Source organism: Atractosteus spatula, chromosome 6 (assembly GCF_055471065.1).
Source record: "Atractosteus spatula isolate fAtrSpa1 chromosome 6, fAtrSpa1.hap1, whole genome shotgun sequence".
Taxonomy (NCBI): domain Eukaryota; kingdom Metazoa; phylum Chordata; class Actinopteri; order Semionotiformes; family Lepisosteidae; genus Atractosteus; species Atractosteus spatula.
In genome coordinates this window covers 55,555,970-55,578,112 of record NC_142711.1, presented here as the reverse complement: position 1 = coordinate 55,578,112, position 22,143 = coordinate 55,555,970, and the positions used below count along the sequence as shown (strand labels likewise).

Below are 22,143 nucleotides of genomic sequence, written 5' to 3'. Positions count from 1 at the left end.
GAAGAAATAAAGGTTGCTTTCCACCAGGGGTCCTCAATTCTGCCCTTCCAGATGTCTCTAGAAACAATCTTCAGACCTATAGGGAAGGGTTAAACCCATAAATTCTAGAGTTAATTGGACTAATCTAAAGCCCTGGTTTATCTCACCTTGGCACTAAAAACCAACACGATAGAGAGGACCTCCAAGTTATACAGTATTTAAATTAGGAGCAGAAAAGAAAATTACTTGCACACATTCAAAAATAAATAAAAGGTCAGTACTATACAGAAACCATTATGGGTTCTGTTCTGAAACCATTTATACGGTGCCATAATTAGTTCTTGCTTTCAACCTCGGTTCCTGGAGGGCCTTCTAATTCTTCTATTTTTTATTCCAGGCAAGTTCTCAATTTCCGAAACAATCTTAATTTAAGCAACTTAAATGCTTTTCTCCAGGCATCAAAGGAGATGTATTTGAGTCAAGTAGAAATCAAATGCAAATATGCTGAGATATATTTCCATCCATTTTCTAACTGCTTTTTCCAATTCAGGGGGAGCTGGCAAGCAGTGGGCACAAAGCAAGATACAACCTGGATGGGACGCCAGTCCACCGCAGGGCACCCACACAAACACCCACACAGTCATTCCAAGGCCAAGGCTAATTTTCCTACCAGATGACCTACCAGTACTGTATGTCTTTGGAGTGCAGGAGGAAATACAGTAGGAGCAGAGGAAACCGACACGAACATGGTAAGAACATACAAATTCCACACATTTACAGTAGGACCCCAGAAACTGAGCCCAGGACTCCAGTGCTGTGATGCAGCAATGCTAACCAATGTATAGTAGACCTATAAAATAACTGAAAAATGTGAGAAGTTGTGAGAAGGCACTGGATCTCTCTCATGATTTGATGCCTAACCATCTATAGCTACTTTTCACAGATTACTCTCCTTGCACATTGTGGCAGAATGACTTCTCATTGCATGGTCAGTTGTTAAGTAGCCACTGATGTACAGTAGGTCAAACTATCACATGCTGTGTGCAGGAGAAAGAAAGGCTGTCAAACTCATGGACAGAGTTAAAGCATGTGAAAACCTGACTGACAGGGACATTCTGGTTGTCACTGTATGTTTATTCCATTATTCATATTATTATATTTATATTATTTCTTTGTTGCTGAGACTATTTGCATAAGTGTCCGCTTGCAGATATTTTCTCCCTTTTTTTAATAAGAGCGTCCCTTTCAAGTCTGTGTTATGAACGTCTGCTTCATGGTTTTTGTTTATTGATGGGCTATGTTGAAATAAAGCCATCTTAAATAATGAGTGAGTTAGTATAAGTCATTCTTGTTTCCTTTCAGAAGTTAGTAAAATAAGAACAAAGCCCTACAGAAAAAAGTAAAAGAAGTAAGGCCTGATGAATCTTTAATTTGATCTGTACTGTCACAGCATATTTCCAGTCCCTGGTGGAAATATTATGCATTTCATTCAGAAGTGACACAGTATTGTGATCATTGGGCTCTAGTTTCATTGTTTTGGATCATATTCCTTACATCTCCTTTATTATTGCTCCTGGACATATATATGGAGAAATTATGGTACTGTACTGTAGATGTCATTGGAAAATAATTACGTGAATCAATGGTGATTTACTGGTTATGTTATGAATAATGTAAGCTACAAATGTTAACACAAAGACTATTACTTAGAAAAATAATTTAACTTTCTCTTCTTAAAAACTTCCATTAATAGATTTAATTAAAAATCTGTCTTTTGTTTCCTCATTGGTACAACAGTACTATATGTTTTGTACAGCTTTCCAGTTTTTACTGTTTTGTACAGGTTTCTAAAGCAGGGATTGCAATTGCTTGAAGTTCACAAACAAAAAGGCACAAAAATAAGTTTGTTAAGTTTGTTCCACAACTAGAAATGCTGTGGAAGAAATTGCATTCACTTAGTGCTGTCAAGTCACTGGCTGTGAAATGCTCTCCTGTGCATCTGCCCATGGACTTAAACCTGACAGACATTAAATCATAAACCTTAGGCAATGAGAATACATTTCATCACCATGCCAGGTCATTATTTATACCTAATTTATAAGCTTCAGGCTGCAGGTTATCACAGCTAACATAAGAAGTATATATTAATGATTCCTAATAACTTAGCTGAATAGATAATCCCAGCAGCGTCCTTTGCATACTGAAGGTCAGCTTTGTCTCAACTTTCTCAAAACAAGCAATGAAAAGTAGCACACTGCTAAACATTAATGTCGAAACCAGGCTTTTGAGAAGTCATCTTCTCACTGGGCCATCTATCTCTTCTCCAGATGGTCCTTGGTCTCACATTAATTTCCGTTCAATACAAAATTACAGTACCTCCGTCATGTCGTGCATGAAAAATTGTCCACCATATATCATCCAGCCTGCTACATGCTGCTCTGTTTGAACTGCTTTTCCCTGGGCAGAATAACCCAGGCCACTCACCGTGCCGGACACGCTGCGTCTCATATAGCTGAATGAGCTTGAGTGTCCACGGAGGGTGTGCAATTAGTCCTGCCTCCTCAGTTTGTTTCTGAATGGCTGCCTCTAGCTCAGGGTATCCAGCCTTATCCAGAGTGATTCCAGGGAAAAGGTCATTGATTAAGCTCATAAACAGAGGCTCATCTTCGTCCACCTGCAGTTACAGCAACAAAAATGGAAAAAAAGACAAAAAGGTTATTCCACTGAAATATGGACATGTCCACATTTATTTATTATGATTGCACACCCCATTGATTATTTTCTCTCTTTTGTGCAACCTTTCCAACCTCTTTTAACAACAGAGATGAGAGAGGATCTTGTAATTACTCTGTGATCTAAGCAGGATGATTTATTGTGATTGCAAAAGCAGTCGTCAGTTTGCTTTATTTCCCACATCTTAAGCTTATATTTCTTTTCCTCAAGCTGTGAAAGGCATTAGGGCCAAAAGAGCTCACGATGGTCATAGAGTGACCATTTTGTGTAATGACATGCATCTTTAAACAATTCTTTTTAGCATTAAACACCCTTTTCAAATAACAAGAAAATGGAATTCGTGAGATAATGATGATGATGACAATAACCTGCAGCACAAAAATCTAATTAAAACCAAAATTAACAAAATCTGGATGACTGGAGGCCATGTTACATTATATTATTTTGTTTCTTGGTGAGAAGAACTGTTCAAGTGCAGTAGATAATTTAGATATAACAGCACATATTTTCTTTTTCAGAATAATTGCATAGACATTTGTATGAATTAATTAGTATGATACTATTTGCTTAGTATACTTCAAATAGAATGCATAAGCTCCTTCTCAAATAATTGTGGAGACAAAAAAGGGAAACAAAGAACCACACAATACGTGAACAAATGGGTTCATCAGATGCAAAGAGCACAAAGAAAATATCACAAGAGCCCAAGGACCACACAATGTTGAAGGTTAATATATCATTATAAGGAAATAGATTCATTCTCTGGTGAATTATAAAAACATTGCTGCAAGGCCAGTACAGTCAAGAACCGAATTTTACTCTTTTCATGCTATCAGCTACAAATTAAGACGAATGTATACAACCCAGTGGACGTTTACTGAAAAGGGACACTGAAACTCTGCAAGAGAAATAAATCAGTACAAGCAGCTGTAATATTCTTTCTCCTTGTTGAAAAACCATAGTTCTTATAGAGCATCTATCCACGTATAATATATTTGTATAAAATCAAGTTGTTTTTATCTTGACCCTGTGCTCATACATCAAATCATGCAAATATCAATCTGACTATAGAAAAAATGTATAATCCGTTACCTCTGCATTTTATGTTAATAACTAAATACTGTAAGTGCTACACTAAAAAAGTGTTTTTTTTTCCATTTATTTTATTTATCCTAAACTATGCTAGTTTCTTTTCACTTATTTTCTTGCATATTAAATCAAAATGTAGTGCCAATCAGGGAGTGTCACGCCTTCTTATCTAGTGAGATTATGAATCTAATTGTTTCCAAAATCTTAACAAGAGCCATTTTCACGGGCATGCCATGGAATGGCCAGGAGAGAAAAAAAGACCCTATGAGTAGCAGCAAAACAGGGGTTAGTCCGGGCTCAGAAAGTCAGACAATGTCCTCAGGCCGAAGAGTAGATGACCTGGTGTTAGGCAGGTCTCAAGATATCCGAACCCTCAATGCTGAGCGAGCAGGAAAGGGTGACCCGGGAATATATAACCCAAACAAAGACAAACTGGAAGGACAAGCAAAGCACAGGGAAACTAGGAACAGGACAGAGTAGGAGCGCCCTCTAGCTGTAGAGGGCGTGACAGCCATAGCCTCATGCTTATATGAAACAAAATCTAAAATATTTGTTTATTTATATACAAAAACCAATTAAGACCTTTTTTACAAATGAATCACACCATTTTTTATCACTCTAGAAAACTCTGATAAGGCTGGAGGAAGTCCAGGAATCCATTACCAGTTTTGAGAGGTTCATGTCTCTCAGCACTCTCATCACCACTGTCTTCTCTGGCTCTGTTGGATTAGATCTCTTCACAGCACCAAGTGTCCTCAGCACAGACAGAATATTGCGCAAACCAAAGTCATAGTGAACCTGCATGTCAAGAAAAGAAAATAACAATTAATTTAATGTATAGAATTATTTTATGAAGGAGCTACAGTATATACTCCTCTTTCTGAACATGAACAGATATCTGTTTAGTAACATTTAAAGGTTACAGTACAGAATTCTGTTTAACTAATGTTCTAACTCAGCAGTTTAAAAACCGCAATAAACCCTATACTGAAAATGAAAGAAAACACAAAGCATATATTACTGTACTAAGCAGTGCATGATCAGTTGATCAAATTTCAGATAGGGTTTCATTCTATACTCCTCAAAGGACTTTACAAAATTCCCTTGGTTGTTAGTCTGTTAAAGGTTCCGGAATTAATTCAACTACTGTGTGGGTCTGCTGCACCTTTTAATAATCCCTGGGGGAAGAAAACTGATCAAATTCATGCTGGCTTGAAATAATGAGTAGATGGCTACAAAATGGTAACTTATTTAGTAAAACCCTTAAGATTGTGTATTGCACTGAAAGAAAGAAAAAACGGTGTTATCATATACTTAGAAATCTGATAATGCGTGGATGATTTGTTGTTTTTTAAGTTGAAATAATATATTATATAATTAATTAAATTACTTTTAAAGAAAAATAACAGCAAGCCAGTATGAAACGTGCAACAAAATTATACTTGGAAACAATGGATCTTTTTCAGCATAATCTGTATTCAGGCTAACACAGCACAGATCACACTTTTAAGGATTAATATTGTATGTAGATGGTATTGAATTCTAAAGGAATTATGTTTATAAGCGCTAGGCATTAAAATGCATAAGGGTCAGCCTGAGCAAGAAAATGTTTTTTTAACTGTGAAGCTTCATTGTGTAATAGCACAATAAATCAAATATTTTCTAGTTTCAAACTGATTTAGTTAGACTGTATGTTTTGTATGTTTATCTTAAGCAAACGTATTATAATGCAACTCTTTAACTCCCCCACAACTCAGCCCCTATAAAAGGCTGAATTAGCATCAGATGGTTCAGTTTCATTACTGGTATATAGAAAGACAATCTTGCTGAGCACCAACATTAATATTGATACACAGTTAGGCTATGTATTCATCTCATCAAGTTGGCTGTAACTAAAAAATCAGAAGTTGTGTTTTAGGTATGCTTCGGCAAAACCATATTAAAGAAATTAATACGAAAGTCAATCCTCTCTCGGATAAACTCTCATAAATACTGCACATTTACATTAAGTGAAATGATATATCCTAACAGATACATACAGTACAGTAGACATCCATTTCTTCTTTTTCTTCTTTCTATTTTTTTATTCACAATTGTGAAGTTTTAAAATTGTTTTCAGAAAGTGGAGTGCAAATTGTATACTTAAGCTAAGAAAACTTTTAATAACTTTTGTAGGTTTTCAAATTGTATTAAAACAGGGTGTTGTAGATTAATGCAGGAAAATACAATGAGCAGCTCCAAAAATTGGTTTACCATACAAAAAATGTTGCAATTCCTCTGCTGCATTATTTTCCTTGAGATTTACTGTATGACACTTACACTGTAATTACACATTGATTTTACCATTCTGGATAATTTTGCTGTAAGGAGATGGTCCCTGAACTGCAAACACTTTGATGTAATTACATTCAGTCTTATGCTTACAACAAACGTCCACAAAAAAGCAGGTCTGGAATATTGTAGGCAGCCAAATTACAATTTTCTTGAAGCAGGGAAGGATGAGGTTCTTATTCAAGGAGAGTTGTTTTTTTTCATTGGTTGTAGAATTTCATTCCTTAACACCCAGCTCTTCCTCAGTATGACCCCTTAACCAACCATGAAAGGGATGTGCTGTCTCATCATCGCCACCTGACTGTCTGGGTTGTAAGTACTTTTTAATAGAATATTTCTCTATTTGCTTATAATGTGAAATGCTTACAGTTTTAATTCACTCCCACATTTATGGCTGCTAATGGACAGGACGTTTTGAAATGATATTTAGAGGCTATTTACATTTGTTACATTGGCACTTATATGTTGCAAATGCTGTAAAGTACCGAACAGAACCACATAAATTGCAATTTCTTTACCAGACGTTTAGTTATCATACAGTATGCTATACAGTTGGCATGTAATGCATGCACCTGTCTCATGCCTGTACTTCTGTCATACTGCACCAGTCTCCCACTATACCTGTCTCATACTGCACCTGTCTCATACTGTCTGACATCATACCTGTCACCTACTGTACCTGTCTAAACCTGTCTACTGTATCTGTGTCTATTGTTTCTACACAATATTGTTTAGTACAATTTCTATTATGATGGTGTTGTCTAGACATCTTCTCCCTAACCCCTTAAGTCCCTTTTCTTAAAATTATTGATTACTTAAGTGTTCCTAGCCCTTTTCTATTTCTGATTTTGTTTTTAAACAAATTTATACAAATATAGATACCAGGAAGACCTAAAACAGTTAGCAAACAGCTAGTCTAAATAAGTTTGTCTTACAGTTACAAGTTAAAACACCTTCTTTAAAATGATCAGAGTGTTTCTTGAAATGAAGAAAATGTCTAGGAATGTAAACTTTGTCATTTCTATTTCTGGTTCATGACTGTTATCTTACTGAAGCTACTGTAGATAGAGATTTTGCTCTTCCCATATTGATTTTCTAGAATACATCTCCCTGATAATCAAAGGCACAGGGTTCTTCAATAAGGACCAAAGCTAGTTCAATCACTCTAATGTTTTTAATAATTCAGCATAAGAGAAGAATAAAGCAACACTCATTCTGAGGTTCACTTTATCTGTAGGAGTACAGAGTAGGAGTAAGGGAGCATTTTCAGTGCTCCTTTTTCCTTTAATTAAACATTTTCTTTTTTCCCATTTTAATTATAATCTTTAAAATAAAAAAAAACATTTCTTTTATCTTTTTAATAACCTTTGGTTTTTAGAGACCAACCTTCAATTTCATTACTTTTAATTTTAAGCTTGTTCTACAAAGGCAGAAAAAATTGGTTTTCATTTGTTTTTTATCTTTCTTCTTACTTTGCTATACTGAAATATGTATATACAGTACTTTATATAACAAACTTCCTTCACTGGAATATGTTTGAAATCCCACAGCCTAGGTCTCTTGATAAGGAATACCTGTTTGGAAAGCTGCTCTTCACAAAGCTTGTACAGAGTGTAAAACTTGCGGCTGAGAATCTGGTTGTCACGAAAACCAGCGCTGGCCAGCTTGACCCTCATAATGATGGCTCTGTCAGGTACCATCATGGCTACAGTGCGGAACTGGATCTTCAGGTTCTCAGGCAGCTCCTGCCGCCCAGCATAGCCCGGATTCTAAATGAGCAGACAAGTCCAGAAAGACACAATTGCATTGAGTTAAAGCACCAGAGTGGCACCTACCGTACCAATGATAGATTCAACTGCAAATAACATAATTCCTACAAGATGCTGGTTTGAAAGAAACTTGATAGATAGATAGATAGATAGATAGATAGATAGATAGATAGATAGATAGATAGATAGATAAGTTTATTGTCCATTTGCATATGTAAATTGGGATCGGGATTGAAATGACAAGGTGCGGCAATAATATTTGAATCCAAAAAATTGTTTCAAAATCTGTTCTACTGGTCACAGGACATGCTTTTTTATGCAGATGGGTATGAAATTACTCAAGGGTGCAAGAGAAATATTCTTTGTTCCATTTACGAACCAGATTTTAGGAGAGTTTTAAACAATGATCCAAATAAGGAGTAGGTGCTGTAATTCGTTATAAGGCCTTAAAGAGTAAATTGCATATTTGTGTTTGTTTGGACAATGGATAATCTTTTTATGTGCCTTGACCATGACATTAAGCAGCATGGCCAATGCTCCTAACACTGCCTAAAAGTCCTTAGTAGATATAAGCAATTCAGTATGACACTACAGGTTGAATTAGATTTATTCTTAAACGTAATGAGAATTTGCCAGTTTTTTCATTGTAAACTATGCAGTGCAATTCTTTATTGTTTAGGTTATATTCATCTATTAATTTGATTGGAGCTGGAGAAATGTTTTAGATTATTCACCTTTGTTTACTGCAAATCTCACTCACTATTGCAAAGCAGCAATGGAAATAAATATTGCATTTCAGTAATATAGGAAACAAATGATAGGAAATTCATGAGCACAGCTCAAATGTCAATAAACCCAAGACAGACCAGATTTGTCTTTTTACTTTTACTCATCTACAATATGACTTTTTTTATTCCTTCATAAGTGGAGGTAGTTCATTAACTTGACAGGTCTATTTCTGATTTCCTTTATTTTTATCCTATGCTGTGGAACCAAATAAAACACCAAATGCAGTTATTTGCTTAAACGTTTCTTCTGGAACCTGCTTTTCAAGGGTTTTCAGACCTGTGCTACATAATGCCAAGTTCAAAAAGATCAGCACAGGGAATATTCTTCAACACAATCCTTTCTGGATCAGATGGTGAAAAGCAGTCAAAGGAGAAACACAGAAAACCATTAAAATTAAACAATACTGCTCATTGGGAATCTAATCATCCACATTAACAGAAAAAAATCAGGTGATTTGAAATAAAGAAGCTATTTTATGTTTAATAAGTTAATGGTTATCGTGCACTGATGGTATTCTAAAAATAATACAGTATGATATTTTCCAAATCTGAGGATCTGTTTCATACCTTCCTTACTTTTGTATTATGAATGCCAAGTATCTGCTAAGTTAAAGGCTTTTGAAATGTGAGGGTAGCTTAAATACACAGAAGTACTGTAGTTACTTGTAGGTGTACATGGCACTCCTATGCAAGGGAACTTCACATACTGTACCTCTCTGATACCAAAGTGCTTTATCCTCACAGGTACTCATCCTTCCCAAGAGCAATAAATTCAACAATGGTGCAGGGTTTTGATCAAAATAAAAAAGGAGATTGCAGTACATCCATACAGATTGTTACTTTCTAAGCCTAGATAGAGTGCAAGATCTCAGTACCACCACATAATAAATCTGATATCACAGGTGTTGTTGGTAATTATAGACCTGTAGCCAGGAATGTGATGCTTGTTGTTCCTTTTTTCCTTTTTTTAACAGACCCAGACCTAGAGTGTTCAGGAAATTGACAAGCTGAATGTAATGGCTACAAGGTTTATAGGATTCAAAATGACCATTAACTACTTCTTTGCTCAGCAATGACAACTACTGTCACGCCCTCTACGGCTAGAGGGTGCTCCTTCTCTGTCCTGTTCCTAGTTTCCCTGTGCTTTGCTTGTCCTTCTGGTTTGTCTTTGTATGGGACTATATATTTCCGGGACACCCTTTCCTTCTCGCTCAGCACTGAGGGTTCGGATGTCTTGAGACCTGCCTAGCACCAGCTCGTCTCCTCAGCGGCCTGAGGTCATAGGTTTCTACCCGACATCGTCTGACCTCCTGAGACCGGGCTAACCCCCATTTTGCCGCTACGCATAGGGTCTTTATTGTGTAGCTTTATAGAAAAATAAATTATTTTTAAAGCTAGAACTGACAAAAAATGACTGTGCTTACCATAGTCAGGAAAATGCCGAACTCTCTGTCCATGTCTACCACATCCCCATCTGTGAAGACAAACTGTGGTTTCTTGTTCTTTTTGCACTGCAGCACAATGTAGATCTGCTGGGCAGCCACTGAAAGCACTGGCAGCTCAATACGGTTGAACTCATCGAAGCAGCCCCATGCACCAGCCTGAGCCAAACCTGCACAATACAGCAGACATGTTACTTACCAGCCCAGAATCCCACTTTCACAGGGTTTATTCTTGCACAGCAGGTTTCGTTTTACACAGTCCAAGTAATTAATTCATACAGACCTTGTAGGTTTGCACTTGAGGAACTTCAGGTCATGCCTGACGCTGGAATCTGGTCAATACCCAGAAAGCTTCTTCAACAAAGGCTTTCAACCAAATTTAATTAACTATAGACCATACTGTACATTGGCACACAACATTAAGATATGTTGGGATTTTTTCCATTTGTTTTCTGCCACAAGTACCGCATACTGCTGTGTGGCACGGTGGCGCAGTGGTGAGCATTGCTCCCTTGCAGTGCTAGGGCTATGAGCTCAATTCCAGACCTGGAGGGCTATCTTTGTGGAGTTTATACATTCTCCCTTTGTTCATGTGAGTTTTTGTCGGATGCTTTGGTTTCCTCCAACGGTCCAAACATACTGATAGGCGAATTGGTTTCCCTGGTGGGTGTATATCTGGGTCTGTGTATGGCCTGTGATGGAACTAGACTAGACTAGAATCCCATCCAGGGTGTATCCTGCCTTTCTTGCTGGGCTCCCCTGCAACCCTGAATTGGTTAGAAAATTGATGGATGAAAGTATACTGTTAGCCTGGGACAGACACCGCATTTTCTGATGTCATATAAAGAAAATAAGCATCTCTTCCAAAAAACGGTCTTATTAAAAATTACAGAACTTTTTAAGAAATTCACACTGATGCAGACACATCCTAGGCTAAGCAGTAATAATTTCTCTAGTTTCTTTTAGCTATATAATTAGTTATATAAATTATGCATATCCTATATAATCATACTGTAAATATCTTCATATTTTCTGTGTATTCAGAGTGGATTTATACAGCAATATGCAATAAAACAACTCAGTGGCCAAGATCCTTACAGAATAATCATGAAGGATGCGTCTGGGAGGAGTTTGGCCAGAAACTCCTGCAAGATTTGTTTTGTGTGTGACAGAGAGAGCACATGAGTCACTGCCATCTGCCTTCACCATGATAAACTCCCAAGGCTTTTTAGATTATAAAAATTTTACCCTGAAAAAAGACATTGGTGTCTTGTGGTATTCTTTTTACCACCTTATTTTAGATATTTCTGAGCCTAAAAATAACTCGACACTTTAACCCAGCTAACTAATTATCTTATATCTGAAAATGAAAGCTTCTGTCTATGTTAAGACTATCCCCCTTCACGCCTTATGGCAGAGAAATCTTTTCTTAGCATCTCATCACATCTGACACAGTAACTGTGCCAACCAAATACACAGTTTAAATTTTGAAATACAATGTGAGAATTAACCAAAGTCATACTAAATGGTGGTGTTTATGTGATTTTCAAAATCTCTCTGTGAAAATCGAGTTGGTAAAAATAATCTGTGTAAACAAAAAATAAAAGAGAGCAATTTTAGGTTCATGGTAATGATGAATCTGTCAGCGATGGCATTAGCAGCACCAGGTTGGACCCTATGCGGCGCTGAGACTGAAGGTGATTGCAACCAATTGGCATCCAAATCCCAAAAGCAAAAGGCAAAAGTCGTAGTCGAAACAAAGAGCTTGGTCGGGTAGCCGAAAGAGTCAGGTCGAGTGGATCCAAATCCAAAACGAGAAGCGAGGCGAAGTCGAAGCAGGAGGAAACAAGATCGGGTAGCCAAAAGTCAGGTCGAGAGTAGTAGTGCACACCAGAGAAAGCCAAGGGTTATTCTCAATAGTGAGCGGGGAGTGAGTGAAGTGAGAGGGTATAAATAGAGAAGAGCGTGAGGAATGACAATTGATTAATTAGTGCGTGGGTGCTGGCGGTGAGAGGTGCTCGTAGGTACAGTATGCGGTTCGTGACAGAATCCATGGAATAACATTACTGAATGGGCTACAGAGTTAAGAATTGATTGAAGCACTGTCATGAGATCTTCACTTACGGGCACAGCGAGAGATAGGGCTGCAGCCTGATCTCAACACTGTTCAATATCTTTATCAACAAATTATCAGTAGTGAACAGTCAGCAGCTCCTAGCCCTATGGTAAATGACACAGAAATCAATTTCCTGATCTACACTGATGACCTGGAGCAGCACTGACAGACCTGTGCACTGACAGTCAATCTGGATAAAACCAGAGATATGGTTTTCCAGAAGAAAACTCCTGTTAATAACAATATATAACAAACAGGAGTCTGACCTGCCAGGGAGGTCAGTGAAGGAGACAGCACGCAAGAATGCCATAAGCGGGATACTCTACAATATGAGTCCCCCACATACAGTACATACACACAAATCTGGCTTCAAACACTTTCAAGTATAATTCAACCCACTGCCCTATACAACAGAGAGGTGTAGGATATACATACAGATAAAGGATTAAACATATTGTGACAAACACCAATAGTAGCCCATTAACACAAAGCAAAAATATTCTTCACTCACAGAAAATAACACAATGTGTGCAAGGTGGAATAAGGCCGATGTCCATTAGACCAGAGAGGAGTTAGTCAGCTAGTCCTAAAACTCACTCTCAAGCGATCTCAGAATACATCTGCTAAAATACCACAAATTACAGTCAACCAAATTACAGTACAGCACAAACTAAACAACACTACCTAAACCACTTGGACACAAATACTGTACACACAAAAATGATGTAAACTAGAATGCCAACAGGTCCTAAAAAGACAGCTTTGGCAAAGTGTCTGACCAGGGTGAGATGCAATGTGAAAATGCTAATACAGTACAGTTTCATAGAAATAGAAATAGACATAGAGTTCCTGGCTACCAGTAAAGAGAAGCAAAGATAGTTATACTCTCTGTTAAAACACAATATTCAGGGGTTAGACATAAGAAATCAGCTTCCAATTAAATTGTCAGTATAAGGTCTAAGAAAAATATAGTCAAAAACAGTACAGATTTGTGTAGCCTTTTTTTCCCTTTAATGTAGATGAAAGAAAACATTGCAGAAATTCCAGAATTTAAACTGATCTTTCTTGGGTTGTTATTTGCAACCTGCACAAAATATACCTTGCAGTGATTTAAGAGTTGATGTTTTGATAAAATTGCATGGTTCTTAGCCTAACAATTTGATCACATCAATTGTTTTTTAGAATGACTTTCTGAGAAAGCAAGACTAGTTCAGAATAAAACATGGTATTTAAGACCTACAACAGAGCATTAATCAAACATTTTCTACTTTCCACTTAGAAGCAACTGGAATACCTCTGAGATACAGATACATGTGGTAAGCAATGAGACATATGTGCCACAGGCATGATTTATTTCAGATTTCCATAAAGACTGCTAATGGATCACTCATTCTGCTCCAAGTGAAATAGTTATACAATACAGCTGCTCCAGGCTCAAAATATCATATAATGCATATGTAATGCAAGAAAGGTTTTGTCAGACTGAAATGTGTCCCTTGTGGATATCTATGAAATAGACTAAGAAAAACTGTCAGCAAGAAGAAAAGAAAAGTTTTAACTGACAAAAGAAATACTGAAACTCAGCAATACCAGATGCTGAACTTTCACAGCATAGTGACTTCTTTGGAAATACAGTAACAATTACAGGATAACTGAATGGGAAATCCTGTGTTGTGTAGCACAGTGGACTCTGCATTTTTTCCTAAATGTTTTTATGCTAATTAATGTAGTCGGATTCAGCGACAAAAAAATTAAATGAAAAACTAAATAATGTGGCAATTTTCACAAATTCAAATCTGGCGCGGCACACACCTGTGCTACACTTTGGGAACAGGTTACAGGGCCAGTGTTTTCTTTACCGTGCGGCATCAATTTGGCTTGTAAACCGAAAACAAGTGCAAAGGGGAAAGAAACAAGTAAAAAAGGGGAAGGTCAAGAAAAGTGATTGGTTTGGAGTTAAAAATTGAGATTTTAAACAAGTTAAGGGGTGGGGTGAAGGTGACCGGTTTGGCATGTATGGCAAGAATGAATCTTTGATTTGTGCAATTAGAGACAGAAGGTTATTTGTGAGACCTATGCATCTGCTGTTCTCCCTGCATTTTATTATTATTATATTTTATCTGATCTATTTTGTATACTGTACAGTACTGCATTTGCTGTATTACTGTCACAATACTTTGATCTGCATACATACACATATTTATGGAAGCGCATCGCTGCCACCAAGGGAAAAAAAATCCTCACCCTTATCTCGTAATTACAAGAAGTGTATCTCGTAATTACGAGAAAATTATCTCTTAATTACGAGAAAATGATCTGGTAATTATGACTTAGTAATTCTCGCCTACTTTATTTGCACACGCGATAGTACAATTGTTGTATAATACCTATATCAAGTAGGTAGCTATGTCAGCATGCGTAGGCTGAAAAGGAAAACATTAATGGTTTATTCCATGCTGAAAAGAGAAAAAAAGAAACACAACGTTTTGGCCGTGAGGGCTTTCAGGTTCTCGTAGGTTTGCGCCCTCGCAGCTCCCACCTCAGGTCGGCCCTTCACCGCTGGGGCTCGAACCCTGGTCTCAAACTTTAGTCAACAGGGAACCAGTCAGATGAGCTAAAGGGAGATCTCCAGGCTGAGGTTCCTGCTATTCACAGGGAAGGGCGGTAACGTCACCACGCTGGCAACCGGCTCGCACAACCTGTAATGTCAGCCGTGTCCGTTACAATACCTACAATATATCGCTACATGAGGACTTACAGTTTTAAGTTACATGTTACACGTGATTGCACGTGATTGTAACTGTTCATTACAGAATCATCATTGCTTTGATCTCTAAATACCACAAAACAGGTCCTCATGCCTGTAATGATTCTGTTCATGTTTGCTAAGAATGGCAAGATTTCAATATGACTAAACCCCAGTCGAAATCTGTACAAATTCTGTAGCGCTGGACACAATCATTAAACCGAAAGTCCCAGCCAAGTTCACTGTAGCTTCTACATGCGTTCAGTGCACAATGTACTGTAACAGGTTGTACATTCACTGAAGTAAGCATTGCTATCTTGTAATTACAAGTTAATTCGTTGTTACGAGATAAGGGGGCAATTTGTTTTTTCCCTCAGTGGCAGCAATGCAATTCTGTACATATTAATACACTTACGACAGATTTTACTTTGTTAAAGGAGGGGAATAGGAGAGTCTAAACGGGTATTGTGATTATACGGATTTGGGGTATACGCACAAAGATAGGAACTTAACTACTGCATAAAATGGGAGTCTACTATATAACATATATTGTAATTTTACCTACTGTATACCCTTTAGAAAATCGGTTTATTCCTTTATTACACAGGCTTTCTCCACAGTAGTTATTTTAGCATGTTAAATATTTCTTTCCTCTTTCTGATTTCAATATGAAATTGAAACAGCTTCATTGTTTCCTTAAAAAAACACATTGCTTTGATACTACAGTAAAAAAGGGAAGTGTAATACAGGAGGATTTCATGTCCAGAGCCACATTCATTTCTTTTTTCATGATTTCCCATTATCACAGTTTGTGTGACAGACTGTCCACAGTAGTATGTGCACTCCTTTGAACAAACCCATACTGAGCTGAGGACCTTTAAGGCATTTCACAGCTTTTCAAATTATTTCAAAGCATTGTTTCTACGGCATAAGAAAAATTAACTCTGACTTGCTGAACGGAAAACACAGTGCAGATAAAATGTTTTTGAACACTCAGTTTGTTCTTTTTGTTGTACAGTATACTGTATTTTAGGACTACAATGCAAACAGACCTTCATGAAAGTCTTAATAAAAGATTAAAAAATCAAGATCAAATATATACTTTAGAAACATAAGATATATTTAAATAATTTAATTAAAAAACGATCCAGCACTATACATAAGTATGTGAACCTTTAGATTCTGTAACTGCTGGCACCTCCTTGAGCAGCCAAGTCTTCAACTAGACGTTTCCTGTAACTATTTATCACCCTTTTGCATTGGCTTTTAGGAATTTTGGCCAATTGTTTGTTACAGAACTGCTTCAAGTCAATGACATTTTAGGGTTGCCTTGATAAACATTTCATTCAGGTCCTGCCGTAGCATTTCAGTATAGTTCAGGTCCAAACTTTCCAATCTAAAATTCAAAAAGTCCTTCTTCTTCAGGTCAGATTCCACTGACGAACAGGTGGCCTGTCTCCTCCACAATTTGCTGTTATGATGACAAGCCACCTGGATGACAGCAAAGATGCCCCAAACCATGACAGTCCCTTTACCATACTTGACAGTTGGGATGAAGTTCTTCTGCTGGAAAGCAGTGTTTGCTCTTCACCACAGAAAACATTTCTCTACTGAACTTCAGATTGTTTACCTTTCATGAAACCCACTGACATTCAGACGTCTCCCTGATGGCTGTAGCAAGAACACCGACATTAACCTCAGTGAGAGAGGCCTACAGATGCTTAAATGTTATTCTGGAGCTCTTTGTCACTTCCTGTATGATTTTCCAGCTTTTTCTTGAGGAGATCTTGGCAGGTTAACCAGGACTCAGTAAACTCACTGTGATCTTGAATGTTTTCCATTTGTAGACTGTCTGACAGTAGATGGATGGAGCTCTATAAATTTAGACATGGCTTTGTAACCCAAAGACTACTCAGCTACTAATTTTCTGAGATCCTCAGAAATCTCTTTTGATCTTGACGTGAGATTTCTACTGATCAACTGTATATGGTGAAGACCAAACTCACAAAGTTTCTGATCATTAAATACAGTAGTTCAGGGCTGCTGAAACTCAGTTCTTGTTTGTTACCCAATCATTTAACCACCTGGTTCTGTTTACTCCCTTAATTGTGCTAAGAAAAATAGGTGTTTATTTATTTATAATACACTGATTTGCAATTACTTTTTTTCTACTTCATACACCATCGCATCCAAAAAAGAAATGAACTGGAAAATTAAACCCTGTTGGGTATTTAAGAAAAATCTAACAAAGAGGTTGAATGGGCCAAATTGCCATCTCTTGTTTTTTAACGTTTGTTACGTTTGCATGTTTTTAAAATGCTAGTTTAAACAAGGGTACCATGGTAAGAAACTGTAATTACTATAATTAAATCGAGGTTTCACAAATATTTTTTCTACACTGTACTGTTTTTGGTTTTAAATGGCTTCTATATTTGTTTTGCCCACATGAGGTGTTCAGTGGAATTTAAGTCTTCTTCTCTTTAAACAGAAGCAAATGGGCAAGTTCCAAAATATGAATGTGCTGTTTTGTTTTATTTCTCTGGCATTAATGAAATCATCAGGTAAACTTGAAAAAAGTAACTCTAAAAAAAGGTATGCAGCAAACTAGAAATTTATAAAAATAATAAAAAAACAAAATAGTAAATAAGTTGAAAGTGTTAAAGTACACCAATTTAAAGACGTTTTTCTCATTTGCATTACTTGGGTCTCAACTCAAAATCTTGCTTTTCAGTGCCACCTAATGGTTTCATGTGAATGCAGATCAAAATGAAAGTTCTTGTTTTAAAAGAACTGATAGGCACTTTCAGAAAATAATTGACTAATTATTGATGTACAGTATAATGAACATAGATCATAAATTAATTCTCTAACATCTGAATTAAATATATTTTTGTGATATTTGCTGTCTGTGTACTCCTTTAACAGTTTTAATATTTTGTCATTTATTATATAGCTACCATTCAAAAGTATAATTTACATCAGTACATATTTGAATTGTTAGATCAATGTTAAGATCTGCTTTATAGACACTATCAAAATAAGTAATGTAAACTGTATGTTGATGGAAAAAATGATTTTTCAGTTAATATTTGCGCAATGTTTTACTCATTGATGGTTTTATACAGTATATGACAGGATAGGAAAAAATAAAATACCATTTTAGGATATTTCAACTCCATTACGCAAACTGTGCAAAAATATTTGCTATTAGGGCAATGATTCCAAAACCCATAATATTCAGATGTGCCTAGTATGATTTTGAAGGATTATTTTTTTCAAGTAACATCTTTTAATTTGTGCAATCTTTAGTTGATTTAGAATCTGATTAATATCGACATAGACAAAGGAACCTTTCCTTTGTCTATATTCACCAGCCACACTGGTGTTTTGGTTTTCTTGCTTTCTTTTTGTCCTTAATTAATTACCTTTTGATACAGATCTGTACTCTTAGAACATAGTATGCTAAATGCCAGGCACATGTAAAAACAAAGAGGTATTGATGTAATGTCATGTTCATCTTCTTCCTCCAGAAAAGAACAGGACATTTTGCTTAATTCAAATCAGTAGAAACATTGTAATACAATGGTAGTGTATGAATAGACAGAAAACGGGTTTATAGGTTGTGACATGCTTTAGTGAAAAATAAAAACAAGACCAAAAGAAAATACTGAAATTAAATGAACCACGTAAAGAAAAGTAATTCATTTTTGGTGGAAAAGGTGCATATGACTGTTCTAATGTGTCAGATTATATCATGTCACTGAAGGTGTGAGTGGAGCTTGCTGATATAGCTTAATGGTTATATTTCATGCTTTGCCAGGAATAATGCCAGAAATAATGGCTAATAACTAAAAAAAACCCTCTTTACCTTTGTAAATTCGGCCCAGCCCCCTGTAGTCCATCTGGTCAGAGCAGTTGAATACCACGACATACTTTCCCAAACATCGGCCCATGTCTTTGGTAGTCTCAGTCTTGCCTGTTCCAGCTGGACCTGCTGGGGCACCTCCCATGCTCATTCCTAGGGCTTGGGCAAGAGTGATATAGCACCTGTGGAGAAGGAAACCCAATGGCAGAAGCCAGATTTCACAGCAAAACAGCACAAAAGAATATCGTTTCTCATAAGAATCACTGTTTCACTAAGGATCTTTGATAAAGCTTTGCAAGTTTTTGCCTATTGTACATATTTAATAATATGAATATAATAAAGGTAAGACATATATAATACTATGTGCTACTTTTGCTTGCATTTCATGTAATCATGACAGGAAGAAATGTTACTTTATATATAATTTCAGTAATTATAGGCACATATTAAAAGTGTTACCAAATATTTTTTAGAAATTAAAGATCTACTGTAGATAAAAAGAACTTTTTTGCACAGAAATTTACTAAAATTTAGATCCAAAACAATGCAATGCCCTTATTGTAAAAAAAAGGAAAGCTGTTTGTCTGCGAGGGCTCGTAAAGATTTAATAATACACTTGCCACAGATCCATCTGACATCTCAGTGGCATATGTCTAAAATGAAATGAGGCTGAAATATGGGACTGAAACTGAGGTTCTTAACTGAAGACAGCTCCTTGTATTTATGGACAGTATTGCTGTTATATTGGGATTTAAAGAACATTACAGAGGTGCTTCAGCTAAATCAACAGCTGACTAAAACCCACTTCCAAGGTGCAACACAACATCTGTGATGGTCAGTACTCCTGATACCATTCCCTGGCTTGAGCAGAACACAATTCATCTGAAGAAATAAACTGAACCTGCAAACTACTGTAGGTGGTAGAGAAAAGGTTAAAAGTGGATGTAAACTGGTGAATGCCTGTGAATGACCTATTTTGGTATAATCAACAGAATGACTATTTCTCCGTCAATTTGATTGCCAGCTTTTAACAACTGAAAGTGAAAGAAGAACTGTATAAGATTAATTCGCTGCAGGAAAATTGATGCCTAATTTTTCTTCACTTTCTGTGCTCTGAAGGTGAAAATGCCTGTCATCTGCTAATGTAGGATCAATTGTGTTCAGACTGTGCGGTCTGTTAATAGACTGGAGACTGTGTGGCAGAGAGCACTCCATGTGCCCTTCAGTTTTGCAGTTAGTTTTAGATATGCTGGCCGTGTTGAAAGTGATCTCCATCGTATAATAAATACCAACATTCTGTATCTTTTTTAAGGTTATTTATAAATGTACTTATTCAAATAGCATAATTTATTAAGTTAAATAGTAAATTAGGCCATGTTGAATCTTTTTTACAGTACCATCACCTCTGCAAAATCTTAATTCCATTTCATTCAATTCCATCTTATATTTTACAAAAATATAACACTTTTGCTTTAGCTTTTTCCATCCAAATGGGTTATTGTAAAAGCTGTTTAAAATTGACCTAATACTAATACTTTTGTTCAACATTTTATGGTATAGGATAAGAAGCTAAAATAGTTGTGACATCAGACAAGAGCACAAGCAATAGGCTTATTGGCTTTATCAAGAACAATGCCTGACTTCCTGCTCCTCCGCATGATTCATTGAGATGTGACTGTGTGTTGTAAAAGCACTTTACAATCTGTATTATTTTTTTAGCTTCTGAGCCTGGTGTCCAATGTAAATTAAGTTCAATAAACAACATATTCAGTTACCTGTCGCTCTATAATTTCTGCTGTTTTCGATTGTTCACTTGAACCACTCATTTAAAAAATGAGTGAACTTTACATTTTAATGGTATTCCATTCCTCATATTTATTTCCTGCAATTAGTATGGCCATATGTTCCAATCACCCCCATATACTGAAATATTTAATATAATTCTTAGAGCTAAATGCATAATTCCAAGGTTCTCTCAGTAAAAAGTAAAGCAAAGACTTTAGAATTCTATAAGAAAAACAAAATTGTGCACAACAGTAATATTGAGATATAAACTGTTATTGCTTGTAACTCAGTTCAATAGTTTATTGAATAATGATAGAAGAGATAACAGTTATTCTGAGGATTAACACAACACAGAAAACAATTGCCATACTAGTCATTAAAATCAGATGCTTTTACTATAAGTCATTTTAACTGTTTTACTGCTTTGCAGTAATTTTATTTGTGTGGTTTTATTTCCCAATGTGTCCCCCACACTGCCCAACATTATGGAGCCACTGATTAACTGACTGACCACTGACCACTGACCACTGATGAAAAGACTTAAGCACACCAAAACAGAGGACTCATTTACAGTACCCTGGGCCTGATTCAAACAGAGACAGGTAGGCTTGGAATGGTTGATAAACTGACTTGTGATAGCCCCTTAGCCCTTTTAGCATATATCAGTTAAATATAATAAACAAAGAAATGGACTAATAACATGAGATACCCCAAGGTATGAAAAAAATATTAACTTGGAAGTGGAGCTTAAAGCCTTCCTGACAATGCCAAATGCACTCCAAGGGACTGTATACTAACTAAAAACCAACTTCAATTTGTTAATTAAAATCCCATGCTCTGTCATTCAGTTGTCCCTTGGAATCCACACAGAGAGTGCTTTTAAAAGTGCTTTGAGAATATACAGTACAGTATATTTTTGGCCCTGATTCAAATTCTCATAAGTGGTACAGATCTTATGCTTTCTAAAGCACTAATACTTTTTTTTTAATGGAGGGCTATGTATTTTTGATTACAAATGTTAGCTAATCATTGGTTTTTACCTCCTCCTCTCACCCTCACATATAGCCCTACTGCCCCACCACACTCACATGTACTGACACACACACCTCAATAGTTCCTGCTTCTTTCTTCATCCTAAGAATGTTAGCATTGTGTGGCTGTCAATTATGACGGCAAACATGACTCCTGGCAGAGGAGAACTGTATCACTAATGGCTGCTGCAGATCTTCACTTTCTATCACAACCTGGATGAACACGAACTAGACAATTATGATTGTAATATAGAAAATGTGCCCCTTGATGTTCATCCTCAGCATTCAGTGGAAAGTCAATGTGAATTGTTTTAATAATCACTAAAAAGTGCAGCATTAAAATTCTAGTTCAAGGCTTAGTGTTAATATCTGTAATAAATAGTGTATATGTATATCAGTGCCCCTGTTGGCTATTGCTAATTAGAAAATGTATCATTAAAAGACATTCCAGTGAGACTGGAACTACAAA

The 22,143-nt window shown here is 36.5% G+C and overlaps 1 protein-coding gene across 1 annotated transcript in view; it reads right to left on the bottom strand.

Annotated features, from left to right (window-relative positions):
• The window catches only part of dnah5l (dynein, axonemal, heavy chain 5 like), a 148,322-nt gene that overhangs the window by 89,043 nt on the left and 37,136 nt on the right, over positions 1 to 22,143 (bottom strand). Inside the window, exons 41-45 of the mRNA XM_088919183.1 lie at positions 18,862 to 19,040; positions 10,114 to 10,301; positions 7,707 to 7,901; positions 4,465 to 4,599; positions 2,464 to 2,653 (exon numbers count right to left, since the gene is read on the bottom strand). Coding sequence (XP_088775309.1) covers positions 2,464 to 2,653; positions 4,465 to 4,599; positions 7,707 to 7,901; positions 10,114 to 10,301; positions 18,862 to 19,040 — 887 coding nt within the window. The remainder of the gene's footprint in view (positions 1 to 2,463; positions 2,654 to 4,464; positions 4,600 to 7,706; positions 7,902 to 10,113; positions 10,302 to 18,861; positions 19,041 to 22,143) is intronic.